The sequence below is a fragment of the Diorhabda carinulata genome, chromosome 9, assembly GCF_026250575.1.
Source record: "Diorhabda carinulata isolate Delta chromosome 9, icDioCari1.1, whole genome shotgun sequence".
NCBI lineage: Eukaryota > Metazoa > Arthropoda > Insecta > Coleoptera > Chrysomelidae > Diorhabda > Diorhabda carinulata.
The window spans coordinates 1,732,350-1,750,439 of NC_079468.1; the positions used below are offsets into that span (position 1 = coordinate 1,732,350).

The following is an 18,090-nucleotide window of genomic DNA, read 5'->3' on the forward strand; positions in this document are numbered from 1 at the left end:
AACTAATTAAATATTAAAATGCATTTTTTCAATTTATTTTAATCTAATCAATTGATAAATAATTTGGATAGAAAAGCCCACCTCTAGATAAACTTCGAAAATTATTAGGAACGTAGAAAAAGTTAGTAGCATACTTGGTTAAGGGTGAAAAACAAAGAAGGAAATAATCCGTAAAAATGGAGTACTGACAAATACATAAAGATGGCGATATATATACTTCCGATTTTGCGCACTTCTGTTTAATCAGTCTACTTGTTCAGTGTTCACCTCTTAATTTTCAGTACTGGGGCGACTGGCTAAAAAATGTCTTTGCTTTCTGCTCGTTTAGCTGCCACTTTGGCAAGAAATGCCCCCAAAAATGTAACACAAGTAAGTAATTTATTTAATATTACTTATAACACGTATTAGTTTTATATTTTTCATGGAAATTATCGACATCTTGGGATCTATCATTTGCCGAATGTCATGACATAATCATCGAATTTTTTTTTATTATCGAGCTTTAATCAAGTGTTTAATATGAATTTTTATACAAAATTTCGTATTTTTCAGGAATTCTAATTAAAAATATTAAAATAGGTTTACGTAATTATATATGTACTCCGTTATAACCTACGACAGGACTCGTTACATAACCGTATTGGATAATGAATAAAATTTATTATATTATTTTTTTCTTCGTGTTTAGGTTGCGGGAGCAGCTTTTCCCGCTGCTTCGGTTGCGGCTCGCAATTTCCATGCAACCCCGCAAAACAAAAGTGCTGAAATATCGTCACTTTTAGAAGAACGTATTTTGGGTACAGCACCAAAAGCTAATTTAGACGAAACAGGTCGTGTTTTGAGCATTGGTGACGGTATCGCCCGTGTTTATGGCTTGAATAACATCCAAGCTGATGAGATGGTGGAATTCTCATCCGGACTCAAAGTAAGATTTTTTTTAATTAATTAAATGTTTATTTAATTTTTCTATGGTTTAAAGGGTATGGCACTTAACTTGGAACCTGATAACGTGGGGGTTGTAGTTTTCGGTAATGATAAACTTATCAAAGAAGGTGATATCGTTAAGAGAACCGGAGCTATTGTAGATGTACCAGTAGGTGATCAAATATTGGGACGTGTAGTAGATGCTTTAGGTATATATATTTAAATAATAATTAAGGTAATATTACTAAAATTAATTATTTAGGTAATCCTATTGATGGTAAAGGTCCTTTAAACACCAAACAACGTTTCCGTGTCGGTATTAAAGCCCCAGGTATCATTCCTCGTATTTCTGTAAGAGAACCCATGCAATCCGGTATCAAAGCTGTGGATTCTTTGGTACCCATCGGTCGTGGTCAGCGTGAATTGATCATCGGTGATCGTCAAACCGGGTAAATAATTTAATTTTTTGTTTAATATTTGATTGAAAATATTTATTTTATATAGTAAAACAGCTTTAGCCATCGATACGATCATCAATCAAAAACGATTCAATGATGCCGAAGACGAGAAGAAGAAACTTTATTGCATTTACGTTGCCATCGGTCAAAAGAGGTCTACAGTGGCTCAAATTTTGAAGCGTTTGACCGATACTGGTGCTATCAAATACACAATTATCGTTTCCGCTACTGCTTCTGATGCTGCTCCTTTGCAATATCTAGCTCCTTATTCAGGATGCGCCATGGGTGAATATTTCAGAGATAACGGCAAACACGCCCTCATCATCTATGATGATTTGTCCAAACAAGCCGTAGCATACCGTCAGGTGAGATTTTTTTTAATTTTCAAATTTTTTGTAGAGATATTGTCCGTTGATGACTTGGTGTAATTAAAATTTATTAAAATGCAAAATTTCTTACTATAAAGTTTGGTAAACCAGAGAAATTTAAAAAAAACTTCATTTGACATTGGAGACTGTTTTTTCTCAAAAACAAACCCTCATGTGTCTTTGGAGACTGATTTTTGTATTAGAAACTGATTTTTTTTTCAAAAAAGAATCTTTATTTGACGTTAGAAACTATTTTTTGTGTTTATGGACTGATTTTTTTTCAAAAAATCTTCATTTGAGGTTGAAAACTGATTTTTTCTCAAAAACAAACCCTCATGTGTTTTTAGAGACTGTTTTTCCCAAAAACAAACCCTCTTGTGTCTTTAGAGACTGTTTTTCCCAAAAACAAACCCCGACTGAAGGTAAACTGTTTTAAAACGCCATCAGACAGTGTAATTGTGAGTGTTGGTGTAGTGGTGGTATAGAGTACAAAATTACCCTAAAGATGACAAATATTTGGTACTACCCCAAAATACTACTACAGCTACATTTTTCGAACCATTTTTGTACCATTTAATGGTATTTATTTCCGACATTTTGAGTGATATATTTCCTTTAACCATCTTTTCTAATTTGACACGTGGTAAAATCTTTTTTAAATCTTATCTACATAATATTTTTTTTTGTTATTTTTTTTTCTCAAGAAAACGTTCTAGGTTCAAAATTTCCCTTTATGTGGTACTAGTCCAAAATAAGGTACTTCTGTCGTTGTTAACCATCTTTATACCATGAAATTTTATTTGATTTCACAAACAAATGAAAATTAAGTGGACAAAGTTGTTAATTTAAAGATTCCATTGTCTATTTGAGAAGTTAACGAAGAAAGAGACCCAAGGAATAAGCCAATAGCTTCCTTGTTCCCATCTTTAACATTATACTCCTCCAGGATCTTCCCAAAAATAATAAAAAATATTTTAACAAAGACGATAATATCAGAGCAAATTATTTATTTGTTTTATTTATTGTTTTTTTTTTTATTTTCCAGATGTCTCTGTTGCTTCGTCGTCCACCAGGTCGTGAAGCTTACCCCGGTGACGTATTCTACCTCCATTCACGTCTTTTGGAACGTGCCGCTAAGATGTCAGACGCCCACGGAGGCGGTTCCCTAACTGCTTTACCCGTAATCGAAACCCAAGCCGGTGACGTATCGGCCTACATTCCAACCAACGTAATTTCCATTACAGATGGACAAATCTTCTTGGAAACGGAATTGTTCTACAAAGGTATCCGACCAGCCATCAACGTCGGTTTATCCGTATCTAGAGTAGGATCTGCTGCCCAAACTAAAGCTATGAAACAGGTAAATTTCATCGATAATAACAATGTCGATGTATTTATGTATAAAAAAAAATTGTTTTGTCGTCGTAGGTGGCCGGTTCCATGAAATTGGAGTTGGCTCAATATCGTGAAGTGGCCGCTTTCGCTCAGTTCGGTTCAGATCTTGACGCTGCTACTCAACAATTATTGAACAGAGGTGTACGTCTAACTGAATTGTTGAAACAAGGTCAGTACGTACCGATGGCCATCGAAGAACAAGTAGCCATCATCTACTGCGGTGTTAGAGGACATTTGGACAAAATCGATCCATCAAAGATTACAGTATTTGAAAAGCAATTCTCAGAACACATCAAGTAAGTTTTTTCGTTATAAATAAAATCGTCGGATGATATTTATTGTCAAAATTATCTTTTTTTTGTGGTACAAAGGGTTCGATTTACGTATTGTTGCTATTTATGACGCCTCCTTTTATGTAATTATTAAAATGAATTGGAGGAATGTCAAAAAAAACAAATTCCGATCATTTTTCACCAGCAGTGGTAACTTTGAACCCTTTCCGACTAGATTTTGTTTCCAGTGATTTTAATTGAGATAAAAAGCTCCCAAAATGTTGAAATAAGTGTATGGTGGCTGTGAAGATTGTTTAAGAGGGTTATTTGAAATTTAATAGTGGAAATTACCAAGTGAAGGACGAGGAATTGTCAGGATTTTATAAACAAATGAAAATTGGTAGAAAACATAAATTAATGAACAAATAGACCTAAGGAATAGTCCGATAGATTTCTTTATCGTGACAAATTGCTTTTTACTCATAAAAAGTGCCCATATCCAACTCACTCGCCACTTTATCATCATACGACTTCAGAATTTTATCAAAAATATCGAATGTGTTGAAGAGAAAACATTGTGACATAGAGAAGCCACGTCAGAATAGATTAAAGCCGTTTCTACATAGAGAAGCCATTTCAGAGTAGATTATAGCCCCATTTTGACATAGAGAATCGATGACGGAATAGATTAGAACCATTTTGACACAGAGAAAACATTTTAGAGTAGATTATAGCCCCATTTTGACATAGAGAATCGATGACGGAATAGATTAGAGCCATTTTGACATTGGAAAGCCATGACAGAATAGATTAAAGCCGTTTCTACACAGAGAAACCATTTTAGAGTAGATTATAGCCCCATTTTGACATAGAGAATCGATGACGGAATAGATTAGAGCCATTTTGAGATAGAAAATCCATGACAGAATAGATTAGAACCATTTTGACACAGAGAAAACATTTTAGAGTAGATTATAGCCCCATTTTGACATAGAGAATCGATGACGGAATAGATTAGAGCCATTTTGACATTGGAAAGCCATGACAGAATAGATTAAAGCCGTTTCTACATAGAGAAACCATTTTAGAGTAGATTATAGCCCCATTTTGACATAGAGAATCGATGACGGAATAGATTAGAGCCATTTTGAGATAGAAAATCCATGACAGAATAGATTAGAACCATTTTGACACAGAGAAGCAGTGATAGAGTAAATTAGAGCCACTTTCAAATTATTTTCTTCTTCAGAATCATTTTTAAATGTTTTAAAACTGTTTTGAGTTTTTGTATTATGTGGTTTGATTCCTTGGGAAGACGTGACGTTTGTCAATGTCAATTATGCAAATTATCAATTAATTTTTGTTTTGTTTTTCTTTAGGACTAGCCACCAAAACATCTTGCAGAGCATTGCCAAAGAAGGTAAGATCACAGACGATACCGATGCCCAGCTAAAGAAAGTTGTACAAGACTTTTTAGCCAGTTTTTCTGGTTAAACGCGCGCAGTGCCACCGAAACGTCACTTAATTGACGTAAGAGTTTAAGGATTAAAAAAAATCAATAAATTATGAAAATTAGAATAATTAGACCGAAAAAAAAAAATCCTTCGATTATGTTATAAGTAATTCTTATATTTTTCATTATACACCAATATATAATCCGATTCATTGTTGTTTTTTAAGGATATCTTATTTGTAAAAATAAAAACAAACCTGTATTTAGTGTGTTTTTAATGTTGGCTCTAAAAATAAAAAAAAAACACGAATTCTAAAAAAATCATAGAAAATTTATTAAGCAACAACTTATAATATGTATCTCGGATACAAATGAAAAATTTATTCACCAAGAGTCTGAAAAAATTCAACATAAACTCAATTCTAACATTAAAAACAATTATTCGGTTAAATATCAATTAGAGGTCTTTCAACAATTCACCACACTTCGTCAGCTTCTTCGACGGGATCCACGGCGTAGTCCTGAGCCTTACCAAAATCACCCTGAAAATTGAATACAAATTACGAAACCTCTAAAATTTATAGTACAACCACTCAATAGACCCCCCAAGTCAAGGTATTGCAACCTTTCCGTATGGACAACTTCACAATTACCGGTCTTCTGGGCAGGTATCATCCTGTACCTTTCTAATCTTTGCATCACAAGGTAACCGTCCTGTAACCCATAATCTTATTGGGTTCTAAGTTACTGAGTTTTTTAAACCAGCTTGATAGGTGTCGTACAAGAGAGCTTATTACCCACAAAAAGAGCTCCCACAGATCATAGCCTTTATATATGAGCTTCAAGAGAGCTTTTTGTCCGCAAAAGGAACTCCAACAGATCATAGCTTTTATATATGAGCCTCAAGAGAGCTTTTTACCCACAAAAAGAGCTCCCACAGATCATAGCCTTTATATATGTGCTTTAAGAGAGCTTTTTGCCCGCAAAAAGAGCTCCCACAAATCATAGTCTTGGTATATGAGCTCCACATGAGTTTTTCGTCAAAGATTACATCAAGATATATGATGTGAATTGTACAAGAGAGCTTTTGATTTGCAAAAAGAGAATTCAATGATCGTGGCGTTGATATATGAGTTCTAAGAGAGCTTTTGACCCGAAAAAAAGCTTTCAATGAACATAGCCTCTATAGATGAGCATCAATAGAGCTTTCGGGTTGCAATAAGAGCTCGCACAGATCGTAGCCTTTATATATGAGCTTCAAAAGAGCTTTCAATGAACAAGGCCTCGATAGATAAGCATCAAGAGAGCTTTTTGTCCGCAAAAGGAACTCCAACAGATCATAGCCTTTATATATGAGTTCCAATAGAGCTTTTGTAGTCATTCTACTAAAGTAAGTGGCTTCAAGAGAGCTTTTGGCTTCCAAAAAGAGCTCTCACCGATCATAGCCTTGGTATATAAGCTCCACATGAGCTTTTCGTCAAAGATTACTTTAAGATATATGATGTGAATTGTACAAGAGAGCTTTTGATTAGCAAAAAGAAAATTCAATGATCGTGGCGTTGATATATGAGTTCTAAGAGAGCTTTTGACCCGAAAAAAAGCTTTCAATGAACATAGCCTCGATAAATGAGCATCAATAGAGCTTTCGGGTTGCAATAAGAGCTCGCACAGATAGTAGCCTTTATATACGAGCTTCAAGAGAGCTTTTGACGCGAAAAAAGAGCTTTCAATGAACATAGACTCGATAAATGAGCATCAATAGAGCTTTCGGCTTGTAAAAAGAGCTCGCACAGATAGTAGCCTTTATATATGAGTTCCAATAGAGCTTTTGTAGTCATTCTACTAAAGTAAGTGAATATTTTAAACGAATAATTAAGGACATTCGTAATCGAATACCAAATAGACGAAAGGAAAAGAAGAAAACCAACCTAACCTAGTTACGATACCCTAACCTAACCTAGTTACGATACTGAGTACAATTTAACGTAATTCGTTAGGAAAAAAAAAAAATGAATAAAGACACTTACCCCTCTGATATCTCTTCCGCCAAACGAACGATCCGCTCCCCTTCCTGTACCGGCATTACCCAACCAAGAGGGTACTTCTTGACCGGCCTGTTTCAATATAACCGCCAAGGAAGAAGCCAAACTGGAATCCTGATGCGAATCAAAGAAGCTCGTAGCTTTACCTCTATTACCTAGAAGATAAGGCGCAATGAAAAAAATATTTTACGTGGAACGGAATTGAATATTTACCTACTCGCCCCGTACGTCCGATTCGATGAACGTACTCGTCGATACTTTTGGGTAAATCGTAATTGATAACGTGCTGGATGCCTTCGATGTCCAATCCCCTAGCGGCCACTCCGGTAGCTACTAATATATTGCATATGCCCTTTTTGAAATCCCACAGGGCCTGTTCTCTTTCGCGTTGAAGACGATCGCCGTGAATGCTCGTCGTTTTAATGTCATTTTCGCTTAGAATAGTAGCCAAAAAATCGGCTACTTTCTTGGTTTCCACGAATACCACTGTTCGTTCTTGTGGACCTGCTCGATCGGATCATATTTCAAATTAATAGAAAGAAAAGACTATTTTTTGGATACACATTGTAATTTAAAGTAGTTTTACATCCACAATATATATTTTTATGGTCACCCTCTCGTAATATTTAATTAATTGCTAGACCAAAACAAAAATTTGCACATTTTGTTTATTTTTCCGATGCCCCTCGTACTATAATACAACCGAAGTCTATAAAATGAAAATAAATTTTCACTTTCCTTCACCCCCCTTGTATTTTGAACGATTTTTTGAAATGGTAAAAGGAATGCAGGAGGAAAAAAATGATACGAGGGCTATTCGGAAAGTAACAAGATTTCACAGAATTCTGCGGAGGTAGGAGGGGTTTGCATCGCCATATTGTTCGTTTGCGTCTCAAAAAAGTACTCTGTATACAGTAGAATGTGAAATACACGATAAAATTGTAAAATTCGTCGCGAAATGAGATTTTAGTAGGTTGAAAAATGAAAAAATTGAATCTAGAAACAACAAAATGTTTAAAAAAAAATATAATTCCTTAATAGATATGGAGAATATATAAAATAACAGAACGGTTCATTTATTCGTTATCACTCATAAAATAAAATAATTTTCATTCAAAATATTCAAGAAATTTGCATTTTGTTTATTTTTCCTATGCCCCTCGTACTATAACACAACCGAAGTCTATAAAACTAACATAAAATTTCACTTTCCTTCACCCCCCTTGTATTTTGATCTATTTTTTGAAATGGTAAAAGGAATGCAGGAGGAAAAAAATGATACGAGGGCTATTTGGAAAGTAACAACGTTTTACATAATTCTGCGGGGGTGGAAGGGGTTTGCATCGCCATATTGTTCGTTTGCGCCGTAGAGTCTGATATAAACGATAAAATTGTGAAATTTGTCGCGAAATGAGATTTTTGTAGGTTGAAAAATGAAAAAAAAAAGACCCGAAACAAGAAAACGTTTAAAAAAAATTATAATTCCTTAATATAAGTGGAGAATATGTGAAATAACGGAATTGTTCATTGTTTTATTACCCTTCATAATATAAAATAAAGTTTACATCCAAAATATATGAATTATTCAAAAAATTCATCATTTTCTTTACTTTTACGATACCCCTTGTAATATAAAACAAAAATTACATCCAAAATCTGCATGTAACAAAAATATATTTTCACTTTTAGTTCGTCCCACTTGTGTGGGATTTTCTGAAATGGTAGAAGGAATTCTGAAAACAAAAAATGATACGAGGGATATACGGAAAGTAGTAACAGTCGTTTTAAAGAATTACGCGCCATATTGGCGTCAGATTATTAGTTTTCTCGTGCTCATCGTATACTGTAGATAGTAGAGTATAAAATAAACGGTAAAATTGAGAAATTCGACCCAAAAAAGGATTTTATTGATTAAAAATTGAAAAAAGTAACACGTGTAACAAATCTGCCATTGAAAAAATAAAAAACTACCTTTACTTAACAGGAAATTATATAAAAATATGAAATTAACACTTAAATTGGAAAATTTTTCCACCCCATTCGTTTTTTGAGCATCCCTCGTAATATAAAGTAGATTTGCACCGAAAATCGATTTTCCCGCTTTTTTTGACACTCGTAATTTGAAGTGTACATTCAAAATCTGTGAAATACCAAAAAAAAAAAAAATGTCCCTTTGTTATTTTTTCGATACCCCTCGTAATATACATCCCACATCTATCTAAAAAAAAAATAGATTTTGATTTTTTTGAACACCCCTTGTAATACGAACGACGTTTTAAAATGGTAAAAGGAAATTCTGTAGAAAAAAAAAAGTAATTATACGAGGGTTGGTGATAAAGTAAATACAATTTTGGATTGAATTGTCAATGGGTGAAGGCAGCGTCGCCATTTTGATTTTATTTATGGGAAATCCCTTGTAACATATCCATTATTCATATTCGAAACGAAAAAATCATAAATTATGGAAATACGTTGAAAAATTTTGATATTTGGAACTGGATGACGTATCAGAATCTGATTTCATAGACAAATAAAATGTATAAACAAATTTTTTACCATTTTGTAACATTTCAATGAGTTTTTCTCGTTTATCGAATTTGCTGACTTCGTATACGACTTGTTCGACATCGGTGGAAGCGCTTCCTACAATACCCACAGCCACGAAAACGTAATTGAACAAAAATTTACCGGCCAAATGTTGAATTTCTTCTGGGAACGTCGCCGAAAACATAAGCGTCTGTCTTTCCCCCTGAAAAACAAAAAATTTCAATGAAAACATCCGATAAAATAATGAAAAAATGCACGTTCGAACGGACTATAAAAATTGAAAATATTTAAGATAATGAAAATAATTGGACGTACGAACGGACCATAGAAAAAGGATTAATTATCTATTGAAATTTCAAAAAAATACAGGTACGAACGGACTATAAAAATTTAAGAAAAATTGAAGATAATAAAAATAAATGGACGTACGAATGGACTATAGAAAAAGGTTCAATTATTCGTTATACTGTTGAAAAATATAAGTACGAACGGACTATAAAAATTGAAGATAATAAAAATAAATGGACGTACGAATGGACTATAGAAAAACGTTCAATTATTCGTTATACTGTTGAAAAATACAGATACGAACGGACTATAAAAATTTAAGAAAAATTGAAGATAATAAAAATAAATGGACGTACGAATGGACTATAGAAAAACGTTCAATTACTCGTTATACTGTTGAAAAATATAAGTACGAACGGACTATAAAAATTGGAGAAAAATTGAAGACAATAAAAATAAATGGACGTACGAATGGACTATAGAAAAAGGATGAATTATCAATTGAAATGTTGGAAAATACATGTACGAACGGACTATAGAAAAAGGTTACCCATAAAATAGACATTGGGTGAGCCGTAACCGAAAATAACTGAAAATTTCACTCAATGTTCATATTTAAGCAACGTTGCCAGACTGCGAAAGACAAAATTTCTTCCTTTTTCTCATTTTTTCAACAACCTTACAATAAAGGACGAAATTTATATACAAAAATTATACATAAACTAAATCGAGAAGCATATAACAACAACCCCATCTGTTAAAAGTTTTTCAGTGTTAATTTCTTTAACACCCCTCGTAATATAATAAGAAAAATTACCTCAAAAATAGATATTTTTATTTTTTGATCACTCCCCTTGTGATTTGAACGTTTTTTAAACTGGTGGAACAAATTTAAGAGAAAATAATAATACGAGGGTTACCCGGAAAGTAGTAACAGTAACTGCATTCACCTGGATGGCTATAAATTTTAAAAAATCGAAGTTTCAGATATTATAACGATATCTAAATAGAATTTAGAGAACCCAACCACAAAACTACCTAATTTTCAAAAAGAAAATTAATTTTTTCAAATATTCAAAATCTAAAGTAAGTTTTTTGGTCACCCCCCGTAATCTAACATGTAAATTACATCCAAAATTTATGTAAAACAAAAATTTTGTTCACTTTTTCGATCACCCCTTGTAATACGAACGATTTTTTTGAAATTATACAAGAAATTCCAGGAAAAATAGTTATACGAGGGCTATTCGGAATTTAGTAACAATACTCAATATTCATATCAAAGCCACACTGCGAAAAACTTACCGTTGCCGGCATAGTGGAATGTCCCAACATTTGTTCGACCGTTGGTAAAAATCCCATATCTAACATCCTGTCCGCTTCGTCGAGGACAAAATATTGAATCGAAGAAAAAGACACCAGGCCTTTATTGACGAAATCATTCAATCTACCGGGTGTAGCCACCAATATATGGCAACCACTCTAAATAAAAAAAAATATCGATTAGTTAACCAAATTAATCAGTTTGATATATATAAACCCTCCATGTTCGATTAAATTAAATGATATTATAATTTGGCGAATGCACTACTTATAAAACGACGTTTATTCGTATAGTTTTTGTAAGCTATTTACATGTGACTGTTAAAGACAATTTCCTTCTTGTTTACCAAGAGCCATTAAGCACCACTAATCACCAATATCCTTCACTTTGAACCTTTCTTCTTCCTCCAAACACCTCTAGACCGACAATGATGTCTATAGTGTGAAGATGGTTTCTTAAATGACTGTATCTGGTCAAAAATCCAATCACCAATCAAATTTCTTGCCTTTAAAATAGTACAAGATACCTTAGCATGTCTCATACCAGGGATCTATATCCAGAGTCTCCCTTACTAGCAGACGGTCAAGAATAATGCGTTTTGGGTCCATTGGTGGATTTGACGATTCCAACCACTTAACCCTTGTTGTGTAAGCGCTCGAACGAGCTGGACCTTGTAACTGTCACTGATCTGTTCTTATTAGATCCCAGCACAATCCTAGAGGACATCATTTCAGCCGTTGTGGCTGAAATGATCAATCTTCCTCTTCTTTTGGTTTGTTTGGTTTCCGATATCACCTTTACTCACTAAGTATCCAAATAATTTCCACTGTTGTTCAATTATTTCCACTTTTTGTTGGTTAGCATCCAGGATTAGCTGTTTTTGGAACCATACTGGTTCTTATCTACGATATATAAAAATCCGAGTTGTTTTTAATTTACAATTGCTTTGTATTCTTTGTTCTCTTAAATAGGCAATTGAATTTTTTATCAATTTCGTGTTGAGAAGCTTGTGGTGTTAATATGAATTGTTCTCCCAATGAGAGTTTCCTATTGGTGACATTGAGGTTAGAAATTACAGTTGTCTTGTACAGTTGCTAAATAAAACTCGAAAAAAATACAAATTTTTTGGCTGAAATACAAAAATTTTCACATTATACTTACCAAAACGTGATTTTTTTGATGATTAACCGATGTACCACCATAAGCTACTACAGTTTTGACTATAGAATTGTAAGCAAACTTTTTAGCTTGTTCGAATATTTGTATAGCTAATTCCCTTGTAGGAGAGACTATAACTACCCTAGGTTGAGAAGTGCTTCCATCTAATACTGGACCGTCTTGGCTCGCCATTAGATGATTAATCATAGGTAACAAAAAAGCCGCCTAAAAATAGTTTCAAATATCAATTCAATGTCAAATAATTGAATTTCAAAATCGAAAACCGACACGGATCCCAAATTAAACAAAAAAATATACAAAAACATTGACTGGAATGAAAAAAATTAGTAAAACTACAACATAAAATGATCACATACTGTTTTTCCTGATCCAGTTTGGGCGCATCCCATTAAATCTCTTCCCCCCATTATAATCGGTAATGCGTATTTTTGTATAGGCGTCGGTTTTAAATAACCAGATTTTTTGATATTATTCAATAGATGCGGTCGAAGATTTGCTGATTCAAATGAGGAAATGGGCGTCGGAACGTTTTCACCACTTACCTACAACGATACAAACGCAAAAGTATAATCACAATACAACAAAAACTCCAATAATACTTACTTTAACTTCAATATCATCTAATTTAACGAAATTTATACCAGACGTAATTGTAGTAGTAAACAGATCTTCATCAGTTGTACGTTCGACTGGTACATAAATTTCGCGTTGTTTTGGAGGTTCGGCGTTTTCTCTGTCGCCAGATCCACCTCTACCACCTCCGTTAAAGCCTCCACCACGGCCCCGACCTCCACCTCCTCGTCCTCTACCTTGACCTACGAATACAGGTGATTAAGTAATATTATCGATGATTTTTAAGATAAACTCTTACTTCTACTTGTATTTTCATTTCCACAATCTCCCCAAGCATCATCCGCAGGTTCATCTCCTGAATTGCCGTTATGATAACTCCTACCTCCTCTATATCCGCCTCTACCTCCTCGACCGCCTCTACCACCCCGACGACTACCTACCCTATCGTCACCATTTGAAACTCCATTATTCCAAGTAGTGTTGTAGTTACTGTCGTCTCCCCAACTGTCATCTTCAGTACAAGTTTGAATGGCTTTAAAACCACGACCTGCTGTAAATTTTCTACCACCTTCGGCAGGTACACCCGTGATCTAGTTTAATTTGTGATATATAACAATTACGTTATTAAATTATTATAAATCAATGAATTTTGTTACGATTTCATAAAAAAGTTCAGTTTCAAGTAAAATAATCTGAAATAATAAAAGCGATGACTTCTACGTATTTAAAAACAGAACTTACCACTGTAGGGGTATTAAGTGCCCCATCATCCCAATCATAATCCATCATCTATAAAAAAGACAAATTTACTCGATAATTTTCTATTTCCCACTATTGCCGCCAATATTAAATGAATACCACACGTGTTAGGTTAACTTACAATATATTCTGATATATTTATCTTTTCGATTTATAATTAACAGTTCTTATATATTTCGACTTAGGATAATGGTTCCATTAAATGACAACGAGTTTTTTTATAAATAGAAATAAAAAACTTTTTGTTCTTACCGGTGCCCTAAATTAATTTCAAGGACAATTTTTGGTTGTTGGTATATGAATAGTAGGAATGCATTAGAAAAAGAGAGAAGACAGAATAAACAGATGTAGTACTATAAGGCTGTTTTTAGCGTCGACAACTAATAAAACCGGTTAAATATATTCCAAAATATCTTTATTTATGAAAAATAAAATAACAAATAAGATATATTCACGTAAATTTTGAAAGAATCGAAAAAATATATTATCAAATAAATTATATTTTTATCATATATTTGAGAAATTGTAAATATTACTTTAGTAGTATTCTTTTTAAAAAATGCCTAACATGGATATTATAGATAAATGTAAAATAATGAATTCATTTAATATTTTGATTTAATCGAATTATTAATATGGAAATTATTGTTCTCATCCTTTTATGTTCATAATTAATAAAGCATTGGCATTTACATAATTGATACAACAATCTCTTTGAAGTTGTCGTTATAATTTTCTTTTTAAAAGAATGTATTCAAAAACATTTTTTCATTGTTTAATTTATTGATTTTATAATTATAAGTAGATATATATTGTGATATTTCCCTATTATTTCAACAGAAATATATAAAACGTGGTAAAGTAACATTTTTTATTAAAAAAAAAAATGTCTATAAATTTTCTGAAATCGTTCAAACCAGAATTACTTCTAGTAAAATCCTGCGGCGTATGGGATTATATATTCGAAACCAAATATCAATTCTTATATATTTCATACTTTATAATAGTGAATATAGGTTTGGCGATGTACAATCTAATGAAATTTAACGATATGCTGGAATCTAATACATTGGAAACTGCAGTGGCAGCCGGCTTCGTATTGCCGATAGCTCTCATGGGAAATATTCGCTCGCTGTGCTTTTTCATGTATAGAAAAGAGTTTTTAGAATTATTAACTACCATGGACGATGAAATTTTCCAACCAAAGAATCGCGAGCAAGTCAAAATGACGAAGAAAATGTTAAAATATTACAATAATTTCAAAATTTTTATGTACGTTTTTTCTGTTTTACCCTCGTTAGGTTGCCCAATAGGTAGAATGATTTTTGGTGAGTAAACTACCACACGAAATTCATAGTTAGTAAGTTTTGTTGATTTTTAGGGGAGAGTGGACAAAAATACTGTGAAGCAGTAACGACTAGTACTAAAGGAATGGGAATTTATCTTTTCCAAGCGATATCACTTGGAATGATATCTGTAATAAACGTTGTTACGAATTATTTCATGGTGGGGTTCGCTCTTTTTATAGGACTGCAATGTGACATGTTAAGTCATAGGTTAGAACATACTAAAAACGTTAAAATTAAGGAATCCGTACTACATCATAGGCGAATACTGAGGTATAACACTACGACATTTAATAGAAATCGTTAAAATCATTAAAACTTCTTTCACGTATTTAAATGAGATATGACAACACGCTTTTTCAGCTTCGTCACTCGAATGAATTCGTAACCCGATTGACGTGACATTGAGAACAACGAAAATACAATATGGCTGATCAAAAACAGTAAAATGAATTAATATTTAATGAAATATAATATCTGAAGTGAGGTATTTAAAACGTAATTGATCTAATTCCCTCTAAAATTTATATACCTATTTGTCCACTTTAATAGAAATCGTTAAAATCATTAAAATTTCTTTCACGTATTTAAATGAGAAATGACAACACTGTTTAGGTATTTTGCTGCTTTTTCAACTTCGTGACTCGAGTGAATTCGTAACCCGATTGACGTGACATTGAGAAGAAAGAAAATACAATATGGCTGATCAAAAACAGTAAATTGAATCAATATTTGATATTTAATGAAATAAAATATCTGAAGTGAGATATTTAAAACGTAATTGATCTAATTCCCTCTAAAATTTATATACCTATTTGTCCACTTTAATAGAAATCGTTAAAATCATTAAAATTTCTTTCAATTATTTAAATGAGATATGACAACACTGTTTAGGTAGTCTACTGATGGTAAAAATTATTTTTCCATTTCAAAATATTTTACGATTGTTATTTTAGATCTGTACGTGGATCATTTTAGATATTTAATAAATTTTTGATTGTAGATTTGCAGAAAATACAGAGACACTCTTCAGTCTGATATACTTTTCGTTTATAATAATGTGTCTTTTAGCATTTTGTACAACACTTTTCATGATATCGATAATTGTAAGTAAGAAACGTTAAAATTTTGAAATAACAGCTATAAAATAATTCAGATCGTCATATAGATAGAAAAAAATTTGTCTACCCGTTAATAGATGGCACTACCAACTTCTATTAACGCAATTTAAGAATTGTATATTTCTTTTCAATTACAACTGAAGTTAATAAAAAATATGAACATTTAGGGATCTTAGTACTACATTTCCCTTATATATTTCCACTTTATTCTCAATAATTATTAGTATTTCTCACAAACTATGTCTTTCGAATTAAAAGTTCTATGTAATTCTATGGATTATTTCAATTTGCATCTCTGTGAATCTGTTCTGTCTATTAATCTTTGCCATATACGTTCAGGTGTCAAATACATCAAACTTTTGACGTTTACAGAGTACACCGGTCGCTCCCTCTCTAATTCATCAATTAAAATAATTGCCTGCATTTAATATAACATGGCGGAGTGATATGAACTATTTTAGGATACAGGGTGATTCAAAGATTATTATTTTAGAATTAAAAGTTTTATTTCATACTTAGTAGCATTGGGGTGGTGTTATTTCATGATTTTAACAGCAAATGATATTTAAAAAAAATAAAAAATGGTGGAACTTTGAGAGTTTTGATTTTCAGGAAGACAGATACTCATTTCAGTGCCTTCATTTGATATTTTATCAATTATCTATCTTCATTATGCTTTTTATACCTTGCTGGTTTTCGACACAAGTTAATATAAAGGTAATCAAGTATATTTTTCGAGAAACAATTGGCAAATTAACTTCGATATTTTCAGAGTGAAAAAATTCCTTTTGCAGCTTATTCTTGTGCTTGGATTGAAACTTCAAATAGTTCGAAAAAAGATTTGATTATATTTATAAATAATACACAACATTCCATACAGTTTAAAGCTTGGAATCTTGTAGATCTATCTTTAGAAACCTTTATGGCGGTAAGGGATAAACAAATATATTCTACTGAAATCATTAGTATCAACGCCATGTTTATTTTAGGTTATGAAAACGTCATTTTCTTATTACACTATACTAAATAGTTTAATTATCGAAGAAGATTGATGTGAAATCATGTTTAAGTGGAAATTTTATGATAAGTTAGCAAAAAATAAACTCTAAAACAATTCACCGAGCTCTCATTTAATTAAATCCAATAGTTAATAACTTTTATCCTTTTAGAAAAAAAAATTGGCAACAGCGCGGTCAACTATAAAGAATTTAATATGTTGATCAAGTACAAATTTTTGTATTAACGTAAAGCTACTATCACATTGATAACATAAGTTATTTTGAATATTTTATAGTATTCGGATGTCTTGGAAACGAGTTCTAAATAATCTAATATTAAAAATTATGAGCATTATTATGAATCATATTCAATTCGTAATATTCAGTGACATTCGAATTCATTTATTGTACCGATTTATTAGATAAAGAAGAATTGATACAAAATTTTATTTAAAATGAAATAAAAATTACTAAATCCCTACACTATGCTAATTATCTAAGTGCCTTATTTAATTTGTTTATAGGTTATTGTATATTTACATACCCGTATTGCACTTGAGGTTATATATTCCTTACATTTATGAGAACTAATAAGAACTTTTATTTTTATTCACAACATACACTCACAAAATCCAAAAATAAGAAAACAAATACACAAAAACTCTACTGAAATAAGAAATAAATGCAGCAATGCAATTTATGGCGTTATTTTATATAGTTTTGACATACGATTGACGTCAATGTTGCAAGATGTCCTATTTAGATACAATTCGAGATTTGTAGTATTAAGTTTCTATGGCAGGGGACAGTGTTGCCGAGCTTTATTTATTTTATGAGCAACGTAATTTTTTTCAAATATTATAGAGTGAGCTAAAAACTATCAGTGAGGTCATTAATACTATAAGTTTGATCTATTTTGTTAATAAAATGTTAATATTTCTAATTATTTCGATATAATATATTATATTAAAAAAATTTAGTTGTTTTTATCATAACAACCCTGTATGTTAATCTATTTTGAAGTAAAGTTCTCGCTCGCCTCC

The 18,090-nt window shown here is 32.2% G+C and overlaps 4 protein-coding genes across 6 annotated transcripts; 3 read left to right on the forward strand and 1 right to left on the reverse strand.

Moving 5' to 3' along the window:
- The first annotated feature begins 124 nt into the window (after positions 1-124).
- LOC130898216 (ATP synthase subunit alpha, mitochondrial) lies at positions 125-5,132 on the forward strand. Its single transcript, XM_057807324.1, has 8 exons — positions 125-369; positions 689-925; positions 980-1,133; positions 1,187-1,373; positions 1,429-1,747; positions 2,796-3,110; positions 3,179-3,441; positions 4,797-5,132. Exons 1-8 carry the CDS (start codon positions 304-306, stop codon positions 4,909-4,911), a joined length of 1,656 nt encoding a protein of 551 aa, XP_057663307.1. The 5' UTR covers positions 125-303; the 3' UTR covers positions 4,912-5,132.
- Positions 5,133-5,233: 101 nt separating this feature from the next.
- LOC130898215 (ATP-dependent RNA helicase vasa) lies at positions 5,234-17,808 on the reverse strand. 3 transcript variants are annotated; one of them, XM_057807323.1, is made up of 11 exons: positions 17,592-17,808; positions 13,565-13,612; positions 13,122-13,413; positions 12,854-13,065; positions 12,607-12,792; positions 12,233-12,454; positions 11,053-11,229; positions 9,469-9,661; positions 7,126-7,416; positions 6,898-7,067; positions 5,234-5,412 (listed from the first exon to the last, which is right to left on the reverse strand). In XM_057807323.1, the coding sequence occupies exons 2-11, from the start codon at positions 13,610-13,612 to the stop codon at positions 5,347-5,349; spliced, it is 1,857 nt and encodes a 618-aa protein (XP_057663306.1). In that variant the 5' UTR covers positions 17,592-17,808; the 3' UTR covers positions 5,234-5,346. The 3 variants fall into 3 exon arrangements, with proteins under 3 accessions (XP_057663306.1, XP_057663305.1, XP_057663304.1); XM_057807322.1 differs by lacking the exon at positions 17,592-17,808 and adding an exon at positions 13,835-13,909; XM_057807321.1 differs by lacking the exon at positions 17,592-17,808 and adding an exon at positions 13,704-13,896.
- On the forward strand, positions 14,418-15,334 carry LOC130898217 (uncharacterized). The gene is made up of 2 exons (XM_057807325.1): positions 14,418-14,910; positions 14,964-15,334. Exons 1-2 carry the CDS (start codon positions 14,469-14,471, stop codon positions 15,233-15,235), a joined length of 714 nt encoding a protein of 237 aa, XP_057663308.1. The 5' UTR covers positions 14,418-14,468; the 3' UTR covers positions 15,236-15,334.
- On the forward strand, positions 15,197-17,163 carry LOC130898218 (odorant receptor 2a-like). The gene is made up of 5 exons (XM_057807326.1): positions 15,197-15,201; positions 15,932-16,034; positions 16,662-16,766; positions 16,822-16,977; positions 17,039-17,163. Exons 2-5 carry the CDS (start codon positions 15,987-15,989, stop codon positions 17,099-17,101), a joined length of 372 nt encoding a protein of 123 aa, XP_057663309.1. The 5' UTR covers positions 15,197-15,201; positions 15,932-15,986; the 3' UTR covers positions 17,102-17,163.
- Positions 17,809-18,090: the final 282 nt, after the last annotated feature.

Coding starts and splice junctions, on each gene's coding strand:
- LOC130898217 (XM_057807325.1), top strand. CDS start 14,469: ATGTCTATAAATTTTCTGAAATCGTTCAAACCAGAATTACTTCTAGTA. Junction 14,911..14,963: donor AATAGGTAGAATGATTTTTG/GTGAGTAAACTA, acceptor GTTGATTTTTAG/GGGAGAGTGGACAAAAATAC.
- LOC130898216 (XM_057807324.1), top strand. CDS start 304: ATGTCTTTGCTTTCTGCTCGTTTAGCTGCCACTTTGGCAAGAAATGCC. Junction 370..688: donor CCCCCAAAAATGTAACACAA/GTAAGTAATTTA, acceptor CTTCGTGTTTAG/GTTGCGGGAGCAGCTTTTCC. Junction 1,748..2,795: donor AAGCCGTAGCATACCGTCAG/GTGAGATTTTTT, acceptor TTTATTTTCCAG/ATGTCTCTGTTGCTTCGTCG.
- LOC130898215 (XM_057807323.1), bottom strand. CDS start 13,612: ATGATGGATTATGATTGGGATGATGGGGCACTTAATACCCCTACAGTG. Junction 12,793..12,853: donor TAGATGATATTGAAGTTAAA/GTAAGTATTATT, acceptor GTATCGTTGTAG/GTAAGTGGTGAAAACGTTCC. Junction 5,413..6,897: donor GCGGAAGAGATATCAGAGGG/GTAAGTGTCTTT, acceptor TTCAATTTTCAG/GGTGATTTTGGTAAGGCTCA.
- LOC130898218 (XM_057807326.1), top strand. CDS start 15,987: ATGTGTCTTTTAGCATTTTGTACAACACTTTTCATGATATCGATAATT. Junction 16,767..16,821: donor CGACACAAGTTAATATAAAG/GTAATCAAGTAT, acceptor CGATATTTTCAG/AGTGAAAAAATTCCTTTTGC. Junction 16,978..17,038: donor CTTTAGAAACCTTTATGGCG/GTAAGGGATAAA, acceptor TGTTTATTTTAG/GTTATGAAAACGTCATTTTC.